Source organism: Phacochoerus africanus, chromosome 2 (genome assembly GCF_016906955.1).
Source record: "Phacochoerus africanus isolate WHEZ1 chromosome 2, ROS_Pafr_v1, whole genome shotgun sequence".
NCBI classification, from domain to species: Eukaryota; Metazoa; Chordata; class Mammalia; order Artiodactyla; family Suidae; genus Phacochoerus; species Phacochoerus africanus.
Genome location: NC_062545.1, coordinates 148,578,240 through 148,604,025, shown reverse-complemented (window position 1 = coordinate 148,604,025; position 25,786 = coordinate 148,578,240). Strand labels below are relative to the sequence as shown.

At 46.8% G+C, this 25,786-nt stretch overlaps 1 protein-coding gene across 1 annotated transcript in view; it reads left to right on the top strand.

Moving 5' to 3' along the window:
* Nucleotides 1-17,177: 17,177 nt before the first annotated feature.
* Nucleotides 17,178-25,786, top strand: part of SALL3 (spalt like transcription factor 3) — a 17,278-nt gene continuing 8,669 nt past the window's right edge. The window contains exon 1 of the mRNA XM_047769471.1: nucleotides 17,178-17,259. Coding sequence (XP_047625427.1) covers nucleotides 17,178-17,259 — 82 coding nt within the window. The remainder of the gene's footprint in view (nucleotides 17,260-25,786) is intronic.

Below are 25,786 nucleotides of genomic sequence, written 5' to 3'. Positions count from 1 at the left end.
ACTCAGTGGGTTAAGGATCTGGTGTTGTCATGAGCTGTGGTGTAGGTTGCAGATGCAGCTCAGATCTGGCATTACTGTGGCTGTAATGTAGGCCAGCAGCTACAGCTCCGATTAGACCCCTAACCTGGGAACTTCCATATGCCATGAGTGCGGCCCTAAAATAAAATAAATAAAATAAAATAAAATAAAATAAAATAAAATAAAATAAAATAAAATAAAATAAAATAAAATAAAACACTGAAAGGGCTTCTCTAAATAAAAAAAAAAGAAGTATGAAGAAACAGGATGGCGAAAAACACAATTGGAAAACAATCACTTAAATAAGCCAATATACAGATCTAAAAGTGGAAAAACAAAAACAAAAAACACTACTGTAAAAACAATGATAAACACAAGGAACAGCAAAAGGACAAACATGAAGATGTTATAAAAGGACTTCAAAATCATAGAATGTGGGGAAGAAAGGTAAGAAAACCGAGACTCTTTAAAAAAAATAATAATGTGTTTGAGCCTATATGACTATCAGGCTAAAGCACACAGATACCAGAAGGGGTTAACATACTTAAAAAACAGGGCAACCACAAATCAAAACCAAACATTCATTCACAAAAACTGAAGAGAAAAGTATACAAGCATAAGATAAATGAAAATCATCCAATCAAAAAAAGAAAGGAAGAAAGAAGAAACATAGAATCAACTGGAAAACAAGGTTTAAAATGGCAATAGATACACATTTATCAATAATTACCTTAAATGTCAATGGACTGAATGCTCCAATTAAAAGACACAGAGTGGCAGATTGGATAAAAAAGCAAAAACCTACAATCTGCTGTCTGTAAGAGACTCACCTTCAGGCAAAGGACACATATAGATTGAAAGTGAGGGGATGGGAAAAGGTATTTCATGCCAATGGACAAGACAGGAAAGCATGAGTTGCAATACTCACATCAGACAAAATAGACTTTAAAATGAAGGCCATAAAGATAGACAAAGAAGGACGATATTTAACAGTAAAAGGATCCATTCAAGAAGAGGATGTTACAGTTGTCAAAATATGCCCCTAATGTGGGAGCACACAGATACCTACAACAAATACTAACAGACATAAAAAGAGAAATTGATGGGAATACAATAATAGTAGGAGAATTTAACACCCCACTCACATCAATGGACAGATCCTCTAGACAGAAAATCAATACAGCAACAGAGATACCAAAGGACACAATAGAAAAGTTAGACTTAGTTGACATCTTTGGGACATTACATGCAAAAAAAAATCAGAATATACATAAGTGCACATGGAACATTCTCAAGGATCGATCACATACTGGGGCACAAAACTAACCTCAACAAATTTAAGAGTATAGAAATTATTTCAAGTATCTTCTCTAACCACAATGGCATGAAACTAGAAATCAACCACAGGAAAAGAAATAAGAAAAAAACTAATTACATGGAGACTAAACAACATGCTACTAAAAAACCAATAGGTCAGTGAGGAAATTAAGAAAGAAATTGAAAAATACCTGGAGACAAATGATAATAAAGACACAACCATTCAAAATCTATGAGATGCTACAAAAGCAGTGCTTAGAGGCAAATTCATAGCGATTCAGGCCTTTCTTGAAAAAGAAGAAAAATCTCAAATTGACTACTTAACTGCCACCTAAATGAATTGGAAAAAGAAGAATAAACAAAACCTAAAGTCAGCAGAAGTAAGGAAATCATAAAGATCAAAGAGGAAATAATAAAATAGAGATTCAAAAAACAATAGAGAAAATTAATAAAACCAAGAATTGGTTCTTTGAAAAGGTAAACAAAATTGACAAACCTCTGGCCAGACTCACCAAGAAGAGAAAAAAAACCCAAATAAACAAAATAAGAAATGAAAAAGGAGAAATCACAACTGATATTGCAGAAATACAAAAAACCATAAGAGAATACTATGAACAATTACATGCCAACAAATTTGACAACATAGAAGAAATTGCCAACTTTCTAGAGACTTACAGTCTGCCAAAACTGAATCAAGAAGAAACAGAGCAACTGAACAGACCAATCACTAGAAATGAAATTGAATATGTCATAAAAACACTCCCTACAAATAAAAGTCCAGGACTAGATGGCTTCACAGGCAAATTCTACCAAACATACAAAGAGGAACTTATTCCCATCCTCCTTAAACTTTTCCAAAAGGTTGCAGAAGAAGGAACACTCCCAAAGACATTCTATGATGCCACCATCACCCTAATTCCAAAAACAGACAAAGATACCGCCAAAAAAGAAAACTATAAGTTATTATCTTTGATGAATATAGATGCAAAAATTCTCAACAAAATTTTAGCCAACCAAATACAACAACATATAAAAAAGAACATACACCACAACCAAGTGGGATTCATCTCAGGTTCACAAGGATGGTTCAACATATGCAAATCAATCAACATCATACACCACATTAACAAAAGAAAAGTCAAAAACCACCCTATCATCTTAATAGATGCAGAAAAAGCATTTGACAAAGTCCGACATCCATTCATGATCAAAACTCTTACCAAAGTGGGTATAGAGGTAACATAGTTTAACATAATCAAAGCCATTTACGACAAACCCACAGTAAGTATAATACCCAATGGAGAAAAGTTGAAAGCCTTCCCACTAAAATCTGAAACAAGACAAGGATGCCCACTCTCACATGTGTTATTCAACATAGTATTGGAAGTCCTAGCCACAGCAATCAGACAAACAAAAGAAATAAAAGGCATCCAAATTGGAAGAGAAGAGGTAAAACTGTCACTGTATGCAGATGACATGATACTATATATAGAAAACCCTAAGGACTCAACCCAAAAACTACTCAAACTGATTGACAAATTCAACAAAGTAACAGGATATAAGATTAACATTCAGAAATCAGTGTCTTTTCTGTATACTAACAATGAAATATTAGAATAGAAATACAAAAATACAGTACCTTCTAAAATTGCACCCAAAAAAATCAAATACCTGGGAATAAATCTGACCAAGGAGGTGAAAGACTTATATGCTATGACCTATAAAACATTCATCAGGGAAATTAAAGAGGATTCAAAGAAATGGCAAGATACTCCATGCTCCTGGGTTGGAAAAACTAATATTGTAAAAATGGCCATACTACCCAAAGCAATCTACAGATTCAATGCAATCCCTGTCAAATTACCGATGACATTTTTCACAGAACTAGAATAAATAATCCAAAAATTTATATGGAACCACAAAAGACCTAGAATTGCCGAAGCAATCCTGAGGAACAAAAACCAAGCAGGAAACACAACTCTCCCAGACTTCAGGCAATACTACAAAGCCACAGTCATCAAGACAGTGTGGTACTGGTACCAAAACAGACATATGGTCCAATGGAATAGAATAGAGAACCCAGAAATAAACCCAGACACCTATGGTCAATTAATCTTTGACAAAAGAGGCAAGAACATAAAATGGGAAAAAGATAGTCTTTTCAGCACATGGTTCTGGGAAAAATGGACAGCAGCATGTAAATCAATGAAACTGGAACACATCCTCACACCATGCATGAAAATAAACCCAAAATGGCATAAAGACTTAAATGTAAGACAAGACACCATCAACGTCCTAGAAGAGAACATAGGCCAAGCATTCCCTTATATCAACCTTACAAATGTTTTCTCAAATCAGTCTCTCAAAGCAACAGATATAAAAGCAAAAATAATGGGACTTAATCAAACTGACAAGCTTTTGCACAGCAAAGGAAACAACAATAATAAAAAAAGACAACTTACAGAATGGGAGAAAATAGTTTCAAATGAAGCAACTGACAAGGGTTTAATCACTAAAGTATACAAACAACTTTTACAACTCAACAGCAAAAATGCCAAAAACCACATTGAAAAAATGGGCAAAAGACCTAATAGACATTTCTCCAAAGAAGATATACAGATGACCAACAAGCACATGAAAAAAAATGTTCAACATCACTGATTATTAGAGAAATGCAAATCAAAACTACTATGAGGTATCACTTCATACCAGTCAGAACGGCCATCATTAATAAGTCCACAAATAACAAATGCTAGAGGAGGTTGTGCAGAAACGGGAACTCTCTCTACACTGTTGGTGGGAATGCAAATTGGTACAACCACTATGGAAAATAGTATGGAGGTACCTTAGAAAACTATACATAGAACTACCCTATTACCCAGCAATCCCACTCTTGGGCATATATCCAGACAAAACTTTCCTTGAAAAGGACACATACACCCGTATGGTCATTGCAACACTATTCACAGTAGCCAAGACATGGAAACAACCTAAATATCCATCAACAGATGAATGGATTATGAAGATGTGGTATATATACACAATGGAATACTACTCGGCCATAAAAAAGAACAAAATAATGCCATTTGCAGCAACATGGACTCTCATACTAAATGAAGTAAGTCTGAAAGAGAAAGACAAATACCATACGATATCACTTATATGTGGAATCTGATATATGGCACAAATGAACCTTTCCACAGAAAAGAAAATCATGGACTTGGAGAACAGACTTGTGGTTGCCAAGAGGGAGGAGGAGGGAGTGGAATGGACTGGGAATTTGGGGTTAATAGATGCAAACTATTGTATTTGGAGTGGATCAGCAATGAGATCCTGCTGTATAGCAGCACTGGGAACTGTATCTAGTCACTTATGATGGAGCATGATAATGTGAGAAAAAGAATGTATATATGTATGTGTGACTGAGTCACCTTGCTCTACGGTAGAAAACTGACAGAACACTGTAAACCAACTATAAAGAAAAAAAATAAAAATCATTAAAACAAAATTTAAAAAAAAATTCTGTGATGCATCATAACAAAAATAATTCCTAATAATTAATGGCCTAGGTTTAAGGTGCACATACATTCATTTCCAGCATTTCTGCCAAAGACTGACAGTTCCCATCTTTCTCTACATTTAGGCTTTTCATTTACAAAAATTTGACAGCCATCTCTAGAAACTTGGTATTGGTTATTTTTATCCTCAAACATGTACATTATATTCTGTGACTGGTGAAAAGATGGACATTTAGTGAAATTTTTTAAGTGAAAAGTAATTGAAGGGGCCAAATAACAATGCTATTATAGAACTGTGGAACTGAAGGAAACATAGACTTTTAACGGAGCCTGACCAAAAAGAAACCCTGGCTTCGGTAAGGATGCAGATGCCCCTTGACTGGAAGATGTGGCTCCAGCAAGGCCTCGAGCCACTGGGCAGGAGCTCTGTGGAGCCACATCCCAGCCACCCAGCAACTGCTGCCCCATTGCTCCTACCTCAGACCCTGCTCTCTAATCACCCCATCACACCAGATCCTTTGCCATGGGGGTGCCCCTGGCTCAGAGGTGCCCTGGGCTCTGGGGCAGAGACCAGGATGCTGCCAAAACCCAGGACATGAGTCCTGCCAATAAGAAAGGGCCAGTGTCACCAGTGCTGGGGGCAGGGAGAGCAGTCCTGGGGCCTGAAGACTGGCTCCCACAGTAATGAGTGGGGTCTCCGCAGATACACTCACAAAAGTGCCACAGAGATTCCCCACTGGAGCCCCCAAAGTGTGTCCACCAGGATAAGTTCATGTGGCAAAAACAGCTTCCCTGACAACAGTTTCTTGTGGTCAAATATCCTTGGAAACAGGCAACTGGTACTAACTAGCAGTCTCTTTCACCATGGGACACAGCAGGACCCTTAAATGCTGACATTCACTGTGAAAAACCCAAGAGGGTTATGGCGGCATTTGGTGGCATTTCTAAATTTCTCTGACCATGAAACACCTTTTTTAAGGGTCCTCAGGAGCAGCCTATGTCTCCCCTGCATCTGACCCTGAGTTAGGGTTTTGCTGGCGACCATCACATTGTGGTCATCGAGCTGGTCACACCTTAAGACAGTTAGATTCGATTTTAAGGGACATCACACCAACAATTCTTTAGCAATTTTCTCAAAAATACTAATACCAGGATAAAAAAAAAATTACCCAAACCAAGTTATATCCTACATCACAGGTTGTGATGGAAGCTGGTCTATCTCTCGCAGAAACACAGAAATGACACACAAGCATAAGCATGGGGGGGTGGGGGGTGCACAGACTCAGGTCACAAACCCTTTCCTGCACAAACAGGAAGCAAGATGCAGTAGAAGGGCCGCGGGACACCACACAGCCACGAGACAGAAACAGCGCTGGGATGTGCCCTGCATCCCCTTTCCACAACCTGCTTCATTGGCTCTCAGAAAAGTCTGTCATGTGGGAACAGTACCCAAATGGGGGTCTCCACACAGGTCACACAAATCAGCCCCTTCAGCTAGAAAACCATCCAAGCCAGTTGCTAGAAACCTCTGCTTGAAAACCACGGGCAGCTTCTGTTTCACCCAGTGGTTAATCTCTGCAACTGGCCTTGCACTAGAGGACACCACCTCCAAATGTCTCTACTGGGTGACAAGCATATGACAACTTCAAAAAGACGGCCTTTGATCAAGTCTCCTGGAAATGTTGTCAGCATATTCAGGAACCAGCATAATAGGATAGATTGTCTAACGCGTATTATCCTCCTTCTGCCGTTTTTAATAGTGCTTCAAATATATACCTACATCATAAAATTTTTCTCCTTAGGTAAAATCGTTCCTATTTTCAGAAAACATGGTCATAATATATTAGTCCACCTCACCTCTTATAACCCACCAGGGTATTTCATGAAACTATGAACCGAAATTGCGACAAACACCCATATTCATGTGACTGTATAGGAATGAGTATTTAAAACACTTGTATGTGTACATCACGATGTTTTAAATATACATACACACATTCATAAAAGCAGACGAGGATGCCACTTTGCAAAAATCACCTAAAATCGCACCAGTTCCATACACACAGAACGTGAACCACTTGCAAAGGGAGCATCACGGGGCAGAGAGGTCCCTCGTGTCTGCACAGCACCTCAGCGTCTTTTTCGCACAAGTTTATCCTCTCTATTAACAGAGCCCTCACCGATGGTGATCCTCATGCGGCAAAGACATTGTTACAACAGCAAATACCACAACCTTGGGATGTTCAAGTTCATGCTGACCATCACAAGGCTGATATTTACCCACGTTGTCCAAAGGAAACCACTCCATGTCCATTCCTCAGACAGAAAAACAAAGGGCCACAGGAGCTCTGCTATCCGGTGTTACCCTGAATGAAAGGGCTGTCACGAGAGCTTGAGGAACCGAGGGCCCAGCAGCCACCCCCTCAGACCCACCGTGACGGGTGGTCACCCCCCAAGAGCTGGGCTGCGCTTTCTGCTCCTGCCACCTCAGAGTGGTAAACGCAGATGCAGCTGGCAGCCTTGGAGGCATTGCCACTCCACACACACTCCCAGCAGCCTGTTCCACCATCTTGTAACCGGATGGCAGGGAAAGAACTTAAGGGGGAGAATTTACTGACCTGTGGAGTCTCCCCAGGTGGTGTCACTGTGCAGTCAGAGTATCAAGCACATCCAGTGGAATGTTTCCTCAAACAGAAAAGTCCACTTGGATCCAAAGATCAGTCACGTAAAAGCAGAGATGATTTGGGGCAAGTCAGGTGTTGGCTTATGTGGCAGTGGTCTAAGGCAGGGTGGCAGGAGCAGAGGCCATTTGAGCAAGTCCATCTGCAGAAGTAAACATACTTTGCCCCAGAAACCCAACCATTAGCCACCTCGACCAGAAGGATGAAGGCAATAGGCTCCTGTGCAGAGTTCTGTCCCAGTGAGGGAGTTGGTGCACTTAATGGGGTGATGCCATTGCAAGGGAGGCAAGAGCAGAAAATTCTAATGTCAGACTGAGAATTAACACAGTGGGTCACTGCGTTAGCAGTGACAGGAACTCTGCATCACGGTGAGCATGGGTAATGCTCTCTAAGGACTGTCTCCAAGTCAGGACAAAGTGGGCCCAGCCTCCTTTACTAATGAACAAGTGACCTTGGGCTGGTCATTAACACCCTGGATCTGCATCAATACATCTGTAAAATGGGTTAATAACCAGAGCAGCTGGAGAAATCAAAGAACAGAGGCGAGATCCCAAAGGGTGCCTGGCCATTGAGGCCTCAGTACTTATGCCCTGGAAAGGGAGGGGCTTAGGGGACAGCCTGTGTACCAGCCCTGACTTAGCCCAGGACACCCTACAGCAGACAGGATAAGAAACTGAACCAAAGGCACATGTCTATCCCTCTTCAGTCACTCCCACCTGCCCTGGCTCCAAAGGGCCCCATACCATGGGGCTCAAAGAAGCACCTGGGGGCCCTGAAATCTCCTGGAGAACATGGTCGTGAGCCTTCTGGTCCTGGTTCATGAGAGCCAGCTGTGAGACGAATTTGAGAATAATGAGAAATGAAGTCCAGCCAGAGCTAACCTGCACAGGCAGGATGTGAACCTGCTCATAGAAGAGACACGACTGGACGCATAGAAGAGACACAGATCACAGAAGAAGGACAAGTGGATCTGAGGCTGTGCTTGGAGTATGAGAGCAAGTGGGGTTTCTTTTTTTCAAATTCACAAAACAAACGGTTCCCTAGTCATCCCGTTTACCAGACACTTTTGGAGCCAGGGTCACCAGTGCTGTGGACCATCACTCTAACAGACGACAGGACCAGGCCAAGGAGGCACTGAGGGAGAGCACCCCATGGTGTAGATGTTTTGGTGGAGGGGGCCAGGGTGGTTCTTCCTTCACGTTCAGGGCCTCAGGGCTCTGCTCGCTGACCACTCCCTCCCCTCAGGCTCTCGTAGCTGGCCAGGCTCTATAGCACAGGGGCCTTAGCTCTATCACTTTCTCAGCCTCCCTCCTACTCCATTCTCCCTCTGGTTTCAAGGTCACAGCCCCTCCCCTCATTTCTCTCCATTCTACTTCTTTGTGGAAGTGGCTCCAACATGTAAATAAACGTTCCCTCTTTGGCACAACTTTATCTTTCTTACTGCCTGCTTTCCTCACGTGCCTAGACCCCCTCTTTCCAATCATTTTATCTCTCAGCCTCTGAGGATGCCTTCACTGCAACAGCTCTGACCAGGCTCAAGGCCACCTGCCCTCAGGCTCAGGGTGTGGGGAGCAGGGATGCCCCTTCCTGGGCAGATGACCCTCCATGAACGGACTGCAGGGTGCGGCGTTTCCCCGGCCCAGAGGCTCCAAGAAAAACCTCTGCATTCCTGAAGAACCACTCTCTTCTTTCTTTCAGGGACATAGGGGAGCATGGTTTGGAGAAACTAGTGTGTCACTGTACATGCTGGCTACTTTACCATATACGGCAGCCCTGGCTACTGCAGAGAACCTGCAGCTCCACTCCAGAACAGTGAAGACTCCTTTGTCAAGTGAGTAATGGCCCCTTCAACTTTCTCTTTTATGGATTCTAATCCACTAGGTCTTCTGAAAGCAGAGCACACATGCACAGCATGCAAACATCTCCAGGCTTTAGGAAAATCCACTTTCCGCTCACTGATTAAAATTTTTATAATAGACTTCTTTTTTCTTAACTTCCTGATGACAAGAAAATCAGTGCCTTTGGGGGACTGTGTCTCACCCTCCACTGAAGGGCAGGGAGCACATCCTTTTTGGAGGAGCCTTTGCATCACACCCCCCCTTGTCCGATTTCAGTGAGAAGTCTGGATGAATCAGACATAGCTCAAGACCCGGAACACATTCTCAAGCACACTTCTCAGCAGCCAGGCTAGCAGTGGGGAAGGAAGAAGGGGAAATGTGCCCGTGTAGGTTTGAGGGCTTCTGGGGCACATGCAAGTGCAAAACATCCTCCTTTTCCCAACAGGGGTTCACAGAAGCAGAAAGAAACCCCCCTGTTTCCCGGTTCTCTTCACATAGCCCAAGTGTAACCATCAGCAAGGAGGTGGCTGGCCCACATGTCCGGACACACCTGCTCACTCATTTACCTGATCAAATCCTACCTCCCCGTTTGAGACAAAGACTGTTCCTTCTGCTATCAAGCTGGTTTTCTTTTTTTGTTGGTTTTTCAGGGGACTGTCAACTGACTTGAATTTGTATGATTTTTGTTCCTGCTGTCCCATGCCTGACAGGACATTTTCTAGGACAGACTGCAAGGGTCTGTTCTGTGAATGACCTGGTGCCTTGGGTCACAGTGCAGATTTCTACTCTGGAAGAGAGCAGGCCGAGCACTGTATGGTCTTTGTCCCCATCGCAGTCCTTCGGGGACCTAGGGGAACCCTCCCCCAGGCTGGCTTCTGCAGAATTTCAGCTCTGTGCTTTTGCAGAGCTTGGAGCCAAAGCAAATGACATTTGTGATAATGAGAAAGCCAAGACCGATGGGAATGGTCACATCAAAGTTGTGCCCGCCTTTCTAAAACTTCTTTGAACATGTTATGAAGAGCGGGTGTACTCTCCAGCTAGGGCAACCCGCGCGCCCCACGCGTGTTCGCGCGTGCGGAAAAGAGTGGGGGTGGGGCAGGGGAGAACTTCGCCCCTCCCCCACCGGCCCACGCCAAACTAGCGGGGGTCTCACCCCACGATGTCCTCTCCAAAGGGCTCAGTAAGAAGGGGTCCAGGGTAAGGGCGGGGTGGGGTGGGGCCTGGACCGCCCCTCGCCTGAGGCCTAAGCGCTGGGGGGGGAATGCCCGGGAAGGGGAGGGTGCTGCAGTGACCCCACCCCGAGCTTCGGACGCCCTTCAGAGTGGGATCGATGAGGGAAGGGGACGATGGGCCGCGTCCTCCAAACAGAGAGGCATCCGGATAGGGGTCCCTCGGTGCCCCCGGGCCAGCGGATAATGAAACTCGGAGGGTGCGGTGGGTGGTCCTCGCGCTAAGGCCTCTCTTTCTACACCCCCGCCCCCATTTGGTCAGCTTCGCCTGAGAAATGCGGGTGCGAAGGGATTGCGGGAGAGGTCAAGAGAAGGGCCCCTCGGAGGCCACTACTGGGAGGCCCTGAAAACCGCAGCCCTGGAGACTGGGTGTCTGTAGGTGAGGACAGCGGGGCTGAGAAGGTTCCAAAAGACTGCAGCCCGCGTCCCCTCCCCTTCCCTCCCACCTTCGAGTCCCCGCCGAATCCTAAGCCCCTCTCCTCCCCACACGCGCCCGAAACTCTGCCTGGACAAGGCCTAGGCGTGCAGAGGCACCCGCTGGCCCCGAGACCCCCGCGGGCGCCCACGCGCGGATGCACGCGCACTCGCATACCGCCTGGCATGCTGGCCGGTCGCTGGTCCCGGGTCCCGGTCCCGGCAGCCGAGCTGGCGCGGGGGCGGGGCGGGGGGGGGCAGGCAGGAAATGCCGGTAATTGGGGAAATGCACACGAATTGCCCGGGCGGCCTTTGATGTGCGCCTCGGGGCGGCGCGGCCCCTACTAGCCGCAGGCTAGCCCACCCGGTGTGCCCCTCTCCGCCCGAGCTCCCGGGAACGCAGTCGCCGAGTGGCAAGGACGCGTGACATTGATTTCCAAAGAGCAGGAGGCCAGAGAGAGTCTCTGTGTCTCATGTTAGACAGCTTACGTGGAGCTCTTTTTGTCTCCCCCCACCAATCCCCTGGGCCTCCCGCCTCCCCGATTCCCCCCGGGGCCAGTGGGCAGGCCAGGCCGAGCACTGCAGAAGGTGGTCACGCTGCCCGCGTGTTCCTACGAGGAGAGGCCCCTTGGTCTGGGCCTAATGTATGTCCATACACATAAATACAGAGTTCGTCCAAATGACATTCCGCTCACTGTCCCTCTTGCCCACCCCGCCCCCCTTCTTCTTTTCATCATCAGCAAATAAAGATTAGCTGGGAAGATTATAGAAAGCATTTTCAGGCCAGAGCTGATCTTTATTCCAGAGGCTTTGTGATGATATTGATGATGATGATGGTCAAGTGGACAGTTTGATTTTTGTGTTTGGAGCTAGTTATAAAGAATCAATATTATATCAAGGGGTAACTTTCGTGATAAAGGACTTTAACCAGTCCGGCTATTCATCATAAGTCTGTAGCAAGCAGATAGGTCAAAAGAAATTATATTGCACTAAAGAGTGAGTCTTCTTATCTCTCCCATACCAGGGGAATAGGGACAAGCCGATCGATACAGTGGCTGCTGTATACTTCTTGCAATTATCAATAGCTGATTTCGCCTTTTGAGGCCTGCATCTAATAATGCAAGCTAATAATAATCGTTTGAGCCTGGCGACAGGCAAAGGAGCCCAAGTTTTAGCTGGCCATTATTTATGCAACCATACATGCTCAAGTGCCCCTCCAGGATCCAGGTACAGCTAGAGACGCAGTTCAATGGTCACAAGAGAAGTACTTTCACAGGGCTTGCCTCCCTAAGTGTAAAGACGAATGGCTCTGTGCTGAGCTTTCTCTTCGTGTGGCATAAAGTGCCATGGAATGTTTGCCTGCGATGCCTACATGTTAAGTCATAAGCTGACCTGTAATGAACATACAAGGTGGCTTCAGTGCACATAGACCTAGATGGATTTATACACGACATACGTGGCTCCTATCAATAAAAATATTTAGACGTATTTATCTCAATAGCTTTGAAAGCAAAGCGGGTGACAACAGGAGTTGTCTGCAATGGACAGGGCAGTTAGCTCCATGTTGGTTTATTTAAGGAGAGCATTTTATTTTTATGGGGAAAGTGATTTTCAAGTGAGTGAGCAAGAAGCTCAGCAAAAGCATTTTCAAAAAAACCACAAATATAATTTTTGGCTACGTGTTTTCTAGGCCCCCCCCCCCATGTAATAGAAAAGCAACATCTTTATAATTGGCACTTGACATGCTGTTTGCGTTGGGCTGTGGTACACCAAGCACAGATTTCCTGTTGATGGAAACATTTATCATCGTGATTGCCCCGGAGTGGCAGGTGGTGTTATCAATTACCTCTTCTTACCAATAATAATATTAATATGGTAATATCTTTGCTCAAGTGAGAACCAATTAGCGGCCACTTGTCACAGCATTAAAGACACAAAATCATGCTGGATTTAATGGTAAGAACCTAAAACAAAAGTTGAGGTGGGGGAGGAACCAGAGAGAGGGGAGAGAAGGCCAGTGAGAAGAAAGGAACTTCGCTTTGGGAGGGAAAAAGAAAGGAGATAGAAAATAAAGCTTTAATATTTTAATACTTATTTTGTATAAAGTAGCTGGGGAAATAAGCATGTTGTAAATAAGGTGTCAAATGCATCTTATGCAAAAGTGTCTTTAGCAGAGGGAGAGCCAGGTAGGATCAATAAACTGGGACCTGAAAATAGAACCAACTCTTCAACCTTCCCTCCTCAAATCAATCTTGCAGATAGGCTTTCTGTTTTATCTGAATAAATGATACAAATTAATCAAATACCTAATTATATGTTCCACTAATGTAAAATATACAGTATTAATTTGTAAATAATATTATTAAGCAGACAAAATAATAACGTGTCGCCTCCTAAGATGAAAACAACATCGCAAGAGGAAAGACAATTAACAAATTAGATTTAATTATAGGGAAGAAAAGCAACTTTTGTTTTTGCAATAGTGTTTAGGTATTACATATTTTAATAGACAGTGGTCATGTGATGGTTAGGATGTGTGGTGTGTGCAAGCTGGTGTCTGCACCTCTGGTGCAGTTCCGGTGTCCTTTAACCTGGGCACGACCAGAGGACACATCCTTTCCCTCATTCGTGAAAATATTCTTGTTGACACGTTGTCGCCTCGAAATAAATCTACTGTTGCAACCAACTTAAGACGCATATACTTTCATTAAAACTTGCTGCGCTGAATAAAAGCAATTAAGAAAAGTTTCAGATCTCAGTGAGGTTGGCAAGGAAGGGAGAACACGTTAAGGCAGAGGTAACTCCCCTTTTGTTTTCGACCTCTTTTTTTTTTTTTAATTTCATTGATCTTGAATATCCAAGTCAATATTTTCAAAGGTGCGCAATTTACTGATCTGCGCCATTCTAACAGTGGCGGGGAATTTGAGTAGGTTCCCGTTTCACAGCCTCCCTGGCTCTTTCCTCCAAGTCTTTTGCTCGATCTTCTCAACGAAATCCCAGCGCTGTGAGCTCGGAGGTCGAGGTGGAGCCTGGCACCTTCCCCGGGCCGGCTCCACCCCGCGAGCCCTGGGCGGGGATGGCACCCTGCGCTGAGCAGGTCGAATCCGCCGGCTCTGCGTCCCGCTTGGCGGCCGCTCACATTGTGGAAGCCAGTGTCCACCACAGCGCCGAGCTCAGGCTGCTGCATCTTCCCACTTACAAAGCGCATCACGGCTGGCGCGACACCTCCTGCAGTCTGAAGTCTCCCTTCTTAAAGACAGGGCCAGAGTCTCAGATTCGCCTTCCTTGGAGGGACTTAAGATCCTCCCCATGACCACACATAGTAGAAAATGCAAAGCAAGTCGACGAAATTGAACAGTGTCCTTTAGAAGTCCCAGAAAGACCTAAGGAAATCGTGCCAGTGTGCTGGAGAGAGAGTGGGGGGCTGGGAAGGGCGGACTAATGGCTTTAGGAACAAAAACGGTGGGGGCCGGCGCGAGCAAAGTGGCCCAAAGAGGAGGAGTCCGTGCCACGGGGCCAGGAGGCTGCGGGGGAGCCGGGCTCGAGCTTCCTCAGAGAGGCTTCAGACACCGCTGGAACCTACATTTGCTTCTTTCCCCCAAAGTGTCGATTTTTTTTTTTTTTAAGAAGGAAAAAAGAGAATTAACCAGGTCACAAAAGCCAGTGCACCTTTTATCAGAGGTCCAACCAGCGACGATCGTTTCGTGTTCTTTCTTTTCTGGAAAGCAGTCACGTCACCGACACCTACCTCTCCGCTGCGGCTCTGCAACTTACCCAAACTCTTGTAGGTCCCGTAAATTCTGCAAGAAACTTCCACTCCCTACAACCGCCCTCCCCTGCCAACACACGCTCCTTTCCTCTCCCCTCCTCTTCTCTTTTCCCCTTTTCCCAGGAAAATTCGTGGCCCCGCTTGCTCAAAGCCCTGGCTACAAACTTTCCACTGCCGAGTGCCTCTGCGCGGGATGCAAGAGCGTCCCCAAAATGCTTACAGCATTTGGCAAAGTTGACAGCGTAATGGCGATACAGACATCTCCCCCAAGCTTCACCATAAAAAGTGCTACGGGGGGGGGGGGGGCTGGCGGGGATAACTCTAGATTTCGAACATCTTTCATTTGTTATTTTTCCTTTTCAGAAACAAAATTACCTAAATGAATATGCCTGCCACCAAAGAGCAAAACAAAACCAGCCCTAAGGGATGTGGGGTGGGAGGGAGGTGGCAAAGGTGGCTGCGGGGTCTTTTTGGAGATCACCCTAACCTGTGCGCTTCCTTCCTCTGTCTTGATTGTCCTGCGCTTTTCCTGGAGCCCAAAGCTGTTGCTCCGTGAAACTTACACAATTAAAGGCGCTCGGGAGAACCTGGGCTGGGAAGCAGGAAGATTCTAGAACGGAAAAGCAGCCGGCGGATAGCCGGGCCAACGGAGCAGGGCCAGGTCCATCCGGGTCGGGGGTCCCCACTAGTCAGAGCCCTGGTCCCAGCCACGCAAGGAGATCGCAGCCCTTCAAGTGCCCGGGGCTGTCTGGTCGCCTCCCGTTCCCCGCCGGCGCACGACCCTGAGGGAAGCGTGCCGGCAGGCCATCTGTGCCAAAGCTTCGTACCAGACAGGGCCACTTGTGAGAACAAAAATAATAAATTTAGAAAATGAAAAAAAAAAAACCCATACTGGGGCGGGGGGTAACAGGCGAAGGCTCGGCGGCGACGGGGCCTGCAGCACATCCCGGCAACGGCTCGCGAAGGAAGACACGCGCGGGAGTGAGCGCGCGGGCGTGGGCGAGGTCGCGTGTGCACAGCTGCTGCTGGGGGTGCGCGCGCGGGGGCGAGGGCGCGTGCCTGACAACCCGCGAGGGTTGGGTGCATTGCCGGGAGCGCGCAGCGCCAGGCGCCTGGGGATGCGGGGCCGGTCCAAACATGCTCGACCCCTCACCTGCCCCCCCCTCACATCACCCCCGAAAAGTCCTAGAAGGCAGCGGGCCGCACGCAGGACTTTTATGGACTTGGAACTTTCAGTCTCGAGGCCTCGGGCCCCCCTCTGCGCCTGCCCACTCCACGAGCGACGCGGACCTGCACCCAACGGGGAAGGGAATTGGGGGGGGGGACACTGGGGCCCCGTCGTCCCCTCCCTTCCCCTGGATTTAAGAAGCCGCTGGTAGGGGGGAGGCACGACGGGCGCGCGAAGGGCCTAGGCGGCCCCGGTGGCGGCAGCGGCGGGAGGGGCGGGCGCTCCGGCGTCGGAGGGGCCCGGGGGGGCGGGGAGACAGGGGGGTGAGCGGAGGGGAGGGGGAACAGGGGAGGGGAGGGGAGGAGCCGCGCGGCCCGCGCCGCTTCCGAACCGGAAAGTTGGTCTTGCCGAAGTCCCGCCACCCCGGCGTGCGCACTCCTCTCCGCTCCGGCCTCGAGCCTCCGGGCTGGGCCGGCCGCCGGGGGAGCCCGCGGAGGGGACACGAGCCGGGAGAGAAGGTCCGGCGAGAGGGGACACCTGAGCCTGAGCGGGGCCGGCGCGCCGAGAACCGCTGCAGAGGGGCGAGGGCGGCCGGCCGGCCCTCCGCACCCGGAGCACAGGCGGCTCGGCGCCTGAGCGGCCCGGCGAGACAAAGGCGCCGGCCTGAGCCCTGCCCGCGGCCGCCCGCTCCGGGAGGGGCGCCGAGCGGCGGCGGGGGGGGAGCGGCGCGGGGCGCGGGCGGCGGCGCAGACACTTATAAAGGCGCGAGCCCGGCGCGCCGGCGGAGAGGCGCCGCACGGACGCCTCCAAAGTTTGCTGCCTGTGCCCGGGGCTGGGTGGCCACCGCGGCCCGCGCCGCTCCCGGCCCGCCGGGCCGCACCGGGGGCGGGAGAGCGCGGAGCCCGCGATGTGAAGCGGCGCCGGCCGCGCGCCCCGGTCCCGCAGGCGCCGGCCCCTCCTCGCCGCGCGGCCGCTAATTGCGAGCGCGGCCTCATTTGCATAGGCCGCCCGAGTCCGCTGGAGGCCGGCCAATCGGCGCGGCCCTCGGCTAATGGCCATGCATTATTCACCAGCCTAATTGCTCAGCCCCATGCGCGGCCCGCGCAGCCGCCGCCGCCGCCGCCCGCGCCCCGCGCCCCGCGCCCGCCCGGCCGCCCCGCACGGTCCCCGCCGGCCGCCCCGCTGATGCCGCTGCCCCGCGCGGGGCCGGCGCGCCGCTAGCAGCATGTCTCGGCGCAAGCAGGCCAAGCCCCAGCACCTCAAGTCGGACGAGGAGCTGCCGCCGCCGGACGGGGCTCCCGAGCACGGTGAGGGGCCGCGGACCGCGGGGTGGCCGGGGATCTGGGGGAAGTGCGCGCGGGGCGGGCGCCGCGGACGGAGAAAGTTCCCGGCTCCCGCGAGCCAGTGTCTGCCGGGAGGCGCTCAGCCCGGGCACCCGGTCCTCCGCTGGAGCGCGCGGCGCGGGAGTTGCGGGCGAAGTAAACTTGACTCCGCTGCCTGGAGTTGAGCTGCGCGCCAAGGCGCCACGGCTCGGGGACCGCTCGGAGCCCGCGCTGACCGGTGGAGGCCGGCGCGCGGAGCTGGGCGGGGGGCGGGAGGGGTCCGCTCCGCCGCCTCCGCGCTGACCCCTAGGCTTCCAGCGCCCGGTCTCTGGGGTCGGTCTCGGCTACTGCGGCGCCCCCCAGGCAGGCGCGGCGTTGGAGATGCGTACGGGGCTCACCTACCGCTGGACGCGGGCCGGGGAGGCCGCTGCCCGGGCAGCTTTGTTCGGCGCCCCGGGCGCTGAGCGCTAGGAACGAGCCCGCCGCCCTGACCCCAACTGCCCCCCACCCCCACCCCGGCCGGCCAGCGGCGCCTCGTGTGTCCCGAGGGCCGCAAAGCTGGGGAGGTCCGGGCGCGCTGACAAACCAATGATCCCATTCCGAAGCGAGTAGGAAGTCGCTGTCGCCTGGCCTTTCCTAATGGCCGCCTTGGGAATTAACCCTGGGGTAAGCTGCGCTGCGGCGTTGCGGGGGGGGGGGGGGATGTCCTCGCACGCGGCAGGACCCCAGCACGTTTCTGATGCCTCTTGCTTTTCCGGGGCCTTTCCTGTTCTTTTGGATGCGCCGCAGACACCCTTGCCTCCGGTCGGCTGGTAGGAACTTCCTCCCCATCCAGAAAGGAAGGTAGGCGCTGCAGAAGTTAGAGCCTGGTGAGGAGCCGGCGGCCGCGGCTGCGCCCCATCCCTGCAAAGTTTAGGGCCCCGGCCCCCCGCGCCCCCGCGAGTCCACGGGGTGCGGGAGGGGCTTCCGCTGGCGACCCTCGGCTGCACCGGAGCCTGGGCATCAAGTAGTTTGGTCCTTTAAAAATAGGCCACCCAACTTTTTTGATTGACCTATTGTAAGTGGCTTAGAGCAAAAACGCATCTTTTTGCTTTGAGAATTACACTGCCAAAAAAATAAAAGGAGTTGAAGAGTTTTCCTGAGACTTGTAAAGTTTGAAAAAGCAGGTCTAGGTCCACGTCGGAGTGGAGAAAGGGTGGAAATCCTTCTTACGCGGTTGGGAATTAATGAATTAAATAAAATTAGTGAACTCGGTCTTTTTGTCGCGGCGGAGGTAAGGCAGCCTTATCTGGGTAGCCTGGTCACCCAAGATTAGAACGGGAGATATGCTAAAAAGAAACGCTTGCATATGGTGGGTAGATTAAGGACAAAGAATCTTTTTGTCATGGAAATGGATTTTTTTTTGTTTTGTTTACTTCATCACATAGAATTTCTCACACTTGGTTTGTTTTGTATTGCCCTCAATGACTACATGATCAAATGAATGGATTTATTTCTGCCGAATGAGAAAGACAGTCTTTCCTTCAAAAGAACTACATTGCATCCCAGTGAGGAATTTTAAAGCTTTATTATTGTGGCTCCTGAATAGCTTAAAATCGGCTTTCACAGCCGCCCCAAAATGCAACAATGTAAATACTTCTCAGCTTTGTAGGGTCGTTATCAAAATGTGCAATGTCTCCTTTTATTAAAGCATATTTTAATTAATAGAGTAAACCCCCTTGTATTTAACAATTAACAAGCTGAGGCACTGCTATTCATTTTTAATTTCACTTCAGAAATGTGAGCTCGGTGAAGCCTCGTAGTGTAAGCATGGGGGGGATATAGAGCTCATATTTGAAAACCTAAGATGGAGTAAATTATTCACAAGTTCTCTTTTGAATTCCCCTGTTACTGAATTTATTTGGAGGTGAAACATATTCAGGTTTGTGTGTGTGTGTTTTGTTTTGTTGGTTTTTTTTTTTTTTAACCCACCTTGGGATTAAAGTTTTTGTCCAGGCTGTTTTTCACAACCATCCAGAGTTGTAATCAAGACATTGCTACAGTTCCTGATCATATTTTGCAACAGGCCAAAAATAGCCTGTCTGGGGCTGAGCCTTAGTCCAGTAGTGTGTTCCCGCGATTGTTTTAAGGATAGTTCTGGCAAACTATTTAAAAAATACTTCTGATTTAATTATTCTGAAGCTGATTGTTCATGGAGCATAAAAGATACTCTGTTCTCTCTTCACTTAAGGAATGCTCATGTATATATTACTCTGTCCTCCTGATCATCATTAGAAGGATAACTAAATAAAATGTTTTTTTATTAAAGAAAAATGGTTGTGAAAACTAAACTAACTCCAGCATGAATCAGATACTCTCAAAATTATATTTGATTAAATGCAATGGAGATAAACAGAGCACAGGGAAGTTATAAGTGAGCTAAGTTCATTTGCAGTATTTTACAAATGGAGTAAATAATTCCTTTGTATCACTTTGGGTGTTACACATTAATTAAAGGAATAGATGCAATAAAATGGAAAGCTCTTGGTAATGCTACTAAAAAGAAATTTTCTATGCAAAATTTTTAGTATAATGGGGGGACAGAGATGCGCAGTCACATTAACTTACAGTAGAAAGAACTTAATTTCTTAAAAAAGAAATACAACTATTAATTTCTAGTGTTGAGTTTTTAGGCAAGCAGTGAAAAGATAGCTATCCAAAAAAGCTTCAGTGCTCTGAAGACCTTATTGCAGGAATGAAATATGATGGTGTATGTAGAATGAGAAAAAGTAATAGTGATTTATGTTAAGTTCTAAAGTTATCTTGTTGTAAACATTTCTTTTAAGGATGACTGAAACTGTGCTCACATTCCCAATAGGTACTATCTTTTAAAATTGCAAAGGATTTCATTCCTGTTTCTGAAAAGTTAGAAGTAAATGGGATGCAGCCTTAGGATTCAGTTAATTAAATGTAGGCCACCAATCATGAAATCCTTTGAGCCAGCTGAATATTTTTGTTCGAAGAAAAATTAATTAAAACTTCGAATGACAGACCAGCCCTTCCGCTCCTACTTAGAGCTGTAAAAGGTGTATTATTGCTATCCTTTATCAGATGAAATACGACTTAAGAAAGATGTATTTTATTGTCTTTAGAAAGAACATAGGTATTTAAGGAAGAACAAAAGGGTATTCTAACTTAAAGCTCTTTGCTATCCTGTATTTTGTTTGTTTTTATTTTCTGCCAATTCATCATATGGCTATCTTAAAAATCCTTTTAAATGTGGTGATCCAGTGATTTAAGACTTTCCCCGTGGTATTCATAGACTGTGTTTAAATTAAGGGGGAGAAGGCCCCAGCCCTGGGTGAAGAGATCTCTTTTCTTTTATCTGTATGTGCACGGTTTGCCTCCAGTGCTCTGGGCACTCACGCACACACTTACAATTCAGCATTCCAAAAGGAAACAATACAAAAGCCACTTTCTAACATCCGTAGGCAGACTGTTTTCTCTGAAACATGAAAGGTAAGGAGTAAGTGAAGCAGGGGAAAAAGGAAAAGAAGAATTTGCAAACATTTATTTGAAAAATAACATGTAAAAACCTAACCTATTTAAAAATGCACAGTTTGGTGACCAGCAAAAAGCTGGCCAATTAATTCTCACCTTACAGAAAGAGCTGATTATGTAACAGCTCAGGGATTTTTTTTTTTTTTTAAGGCACATCTTAAACTTCTACAATATAGGCATAATTCAATATTTTTAGATCTGTTCAGAGCCAGAAAAAGAAGACGGTGTAGACCAACAGCAGGAATTACTTAGCAAGCTGATTATTTTTTGTATACAGATGATGGCAAAAGCAGGCAAAAGTGGGTCAGATTTCATTGTCAACTACAATCTCTAAGAGGCTTTGCCATTCACCCCAAGGTAGCTCTGAGAACGTTTTCTTTGGGGGGGGGGGATTCAGCAAAGGTACAACCAGTTTCAGTTCTGTGTACTGAACACCAGTTAGAATTCAGCATTCTTAGATGTTAAGTGCTTTATTTAAGTAAAATAAAAACCTTCTTAACTGCTAATGAGGTTGTGGGCCATCTTTTATGCTGGAAGTCCTTCCCAGAAGGATAATTTTTAAATAAAACTTACAACAGGAAGAGGTTTTGTTGGGTTTTGTTGTTGTTGTTGTTAGTTTTCATTTTCATGGTTTCTTGACCAGTTGCCAGGATAAGACCAGCATATCTTAGTCTCGTGCAGATAAGAGCTAATTCTCCCACTGGTGGGACAGGTTTGTCATTACAGCATGTGTGGAGTGCTACACACTTCATATAAAACCAGATGTAAATAAAATCTTTGTAAAAATCAAATGTTTTACTATTTAAATAAACGTTTATATTAAAAAAAAAAAAAAAAGATCCCTGTCCTTAGGTGTTTCTCTTGTAATTTGAACACTTTATGATCTAAAAGTCTGTGTCTGTGATCTCCAGGCAAACAAGCCAGGGAAGTCATATTGCAGAAAGTGTAAAATATTAATTGAAATAGTAAAATGATGTAATGGCTCTATTTGTGTTCACAATTAGGATTGACTTGTTTGTTAATTAGAGGGAAGAGTTCTCGGGGCTGAGCCATTGTCCACCAGAGAGACCCAAGGATGCCAGTGTGGCAGCTAGCTTGTGCCCTCTGTGGGCCTGTCTTTTGCCATCAGCCCAGATTATGGTTATGCTAACCATCCAGAACCCCTCTCCCTTGGCTTCTGGGGGAGCCTGGGGCCAGCACAGCTCCTGCCGCAAGGCCCAGGTCTGAGAAGTGGGGTTGCAGGGTGCTGGTGAGTCTGGACCGCTGTCCCTGAAGGTGGGTGGTTAGAAGTGTGCGACAGCCTTGCTGACTTAACCTTTGCCTGCTTTGCCCTGCCAGGGGTGGCCACTAGATGTCAAGCTCATAATACAATTAGTGCATCTGTGCCGTTGACCTTGGTAACAGGACTCAACAGTGTTCTCTTAAGTGTTAACACTGACTCTGAGTGTGGACCAGGGACCCACGAGTTTGCTCCGTGCCGCTGGGCTTATCAAATGCCCATCTAGTGAAGCACGAGTGTTTATAGGTCTCAGAGAGGGAGAGAGAACCGTTTTCCTTTGTGCGGCTATTACATCTTGAACTGTTTAATTAACCCTGCAGGTGCCGCGGCACTTGGTCTTAATTCCTCCGCATTCCTGGCCCTCTTTTCGAGAGTGACCTCTTCACAGCACTGTTGGATAATTCGATCGCAGGACTGGTTCACATGCAGAGCCACTGACTTCAACCACCCGGGGCAGGGCTTTTCCTGGATGATTTTTTGCATATGTGTAAACTTCACCCGCAGAAATGGAACAGTGCGGTGAAGTGCTGACAAATAATGGCAATGATTTAAGCACCTAACCCAGTGTGCAGGCAGTCTCGGATGGTTACAGTTGATCCGGGCCTTGTTCCTGGACACCATGTAGTTCGTGTTGTTCTGGGGCTGTGTAGAGCCAGGTGTTTACACGTCTAAGTGGCTTTGCTTATTTATTTTTATGCACTGTGGGCTTGAAAAGTGACGTGTTGGGGTTGGACCGGAGCACTTCCGCACAGGCGTGTCTTGAAGGAGCACGTTTCATCTCCTGTATCAAATCTGAGTCGAACCTCCGCGTCTTAACTACATGCGCCCTGCACAAACCTTGCTTTCTCCCCGCGCCCGAGGTCTGATCCACATTGTTTGCGTGGCCGGCATGTTTCAGGTTTGCGTGTTCATAGTGATGTATGTGTATTCATGATAGGCGTGATTACAGCCCAACATCTAAATGAAAGAACCATTGTACAACCTTGAAGTGTAACAAACATCTTATTATTTGACATGGCATCGGGGCAGATAGTTAACACAAGCGAATGTTCAGGCTGCTTTCCATCTGCGTGTGTCCATAAAGGAAACAGTGTTTTACCTCCCTGGTGCTTCACCACACAGATGAGAAACCGCAAATGTTTCAAACAAGACATTTGGTGACTGTGCCACAGGTGGTCGTCACTTAACAAATTTGAGATGTGGGCCACTGAGTCGGCAGAAGGCAGCCTGCGGGTCAGGGTGGCGTTGAGCGAGGCAAGAGCGCCCTCCGCTGTTCGGCTCCCAGCTCACAGGCGTGGAGGTCTAGGAAAAGGACAAAATTTTTCTATTGCGTCTGGAATTTCTTCTACATTGTTAAACACAGTAGGGGTCTCTATTTGTCTCCTCCTGTTTCACAGCTTGGGCTCAGTATGTGATAATTCATCTTTCTTTATGGGATTCAGAGCTATCATAAGGAGTTAAGAAGAATTAATTTGCAAGAAAATAGTGTCTCCTAACAATTTGGGAAAACTTGAAAAATGCTTCCTAGGTTTTTAAGGGATGGAAAAGGCAAAGGAGAAAGCAGGTTTTCCTTTACTCAAGACCCGCATGGCATTTTAAAGTTACTAGTTAAAGTGGAAAAGTTAACATCCCTTCTCCCTCAAGGACTAAGTTTTGCTTCTCCTTTTGTTAATTGTAAGGAACTAAAAATGCGTAGCCATTTTAGTGTGGCAGAATAAAGGTGAGCTTTTGAGGTTGAGAAACAAAATTATCAAACATCTGTTTACTATTCTTTGTAATTGGCTGCTTATTTACAAGGTACTGCCTCCTGGAAGGAGAAAATAAGAAACCCTTGCTGAGAACTGCAGTTGAAATTTTTTAAAGACAGCATCATGGCTCACGTATTCTTATCCTGTATTACAGCGATCCTTTTCGCTCGTGGCTTAGATCATCAAGAGTGTAAACATTCTGCCTGTCACCTTTATTTAGAAGACCACACATGCTTTTGCAGGCAGTGAAGACATGATACATGTATGTCGTGTAAGAGACCAGGATTCGGAGCTGAGAGAAGTGAAATGCAGAACGGCGGCCTTTCACACCCTGAGAGTCAGCCTGAGAACAGGAACATTCCTGTTAAACGTTCTCCGTGTTTTTTATTAGTGAGAAGAAGGGGGGAAAAAAAGCCTGTATTTTTAAGACTGAGGCTCTCCTTCAGTTAGAGGCCCCTCTAAGGGCGGGGAGCCCCTTTCCCCTCTCCTGCAGCACCAGAAACAGCAGCACTTGCTCAGTAATGTTTGGACGGTGAGAGTTAGAAACCCTGGAAATCTCAAGTATAAATAGTAAGTGTGGGGATAGCTGTAAACTAATTGCACATTTCCTCTCAAACTGAAAGAGCTTTAGCTTTCTGCCTGTGTGCCTCTCCCTCCTGCCTGTGTTCAGAAAACAGACGCGGCGTTAAGTTCAGATGCCCGGCTTGCAGCCATGGCTGGTGCATATCTGACATCAGCAACGTTGAGTTATTGGCACAACAGCTTCTTCCTCACGGGGATAGATACCCAGCGAGCACAGCGAATTGGGGGGGGAGGGAGACAATTTCCAGAAAGTAGCCCTTGACCAGTAGTCGTTTTAATCAAGAAGAGAAGACTCGTGGTTAAGTTCTGTTCCTGGACGCTCGGGGTTGGTGTTTTTCTTCACCAGTTCTGGTATATGCATATTTATAGTTTGAAATCTCTTAGTCGTTGACCCGCCCGTATGTAAAAAAATAAATTACTTAGACACTAATGAAAATGTTAACATTGCTTGGTTTCCACTTTCCCCTTTAAGGAAGAAAGAATTTCCAATTGCATTGGAAATAAATTTCTCAGCCCTTGTAATGTCCTTCTAATGGCTCATTGCCAGGGTTTTACCTTGAAACAAAAAATGTAAAGCTATATTAACTAATGGATATGTAACTTCTAGTTTTAGAATGCAAAAACCAGTTTAAAAGGTAAATTTAGTTATGGGGTAGTTGAATACATTTGAATCCAACATAATACAATGGCAAAATTGAAGGGCTTTGGAAGTTATAAGGTAACATTGTGAGCGGCTCTCAGATCTTTCCTATGTGGGTTTCTCATTATAGGCTTTTTTTTTTTTTTTTTTTTGAGATAAATACTTCCAGATTAGCACATCTACACTGTAACACGATCCATGCCATCAAAGCAAGTATAACCACTTATGCTGTGTCTCTCTCCTCTGAATGAGCCCGAAGTCACTGTTTTCACTCTGGACTCAAGTGCAGCCTGAGCTCTGTCCGGGTGAAACAGGCTCGATTGGGTCCTTTCTGACCCACCAGTTCAGTTCAAGTGCTTGTGGTTGTTTAAAAACAACTCTTAATATGTGCACCCCAATTTCAATTCTGTATGTGAAATATTAATTACAGTCTTTTAATTTGTATCCATTGTATCCAAGACTACCTTATGAAATTCGGGTTTCTCTGTAAACTTGTATGGAATGCTAATCCCACGTAGATTTGGATAGTGAAACAAGTGGAAATAACAATTGAAGTGATTATGTTCTCATATTTTATACAAACCCCAATAAGAAAAATTAGAGATTAGAGGTGGTGATTCCAAATCATTTGCCCCAAACAAATCTGAACTGCATTGAATTTGTTTAATTGTAGTATTTATTAAGAAACTTTGCTAATATAACCCAACAATTGTCTGTTTTGCC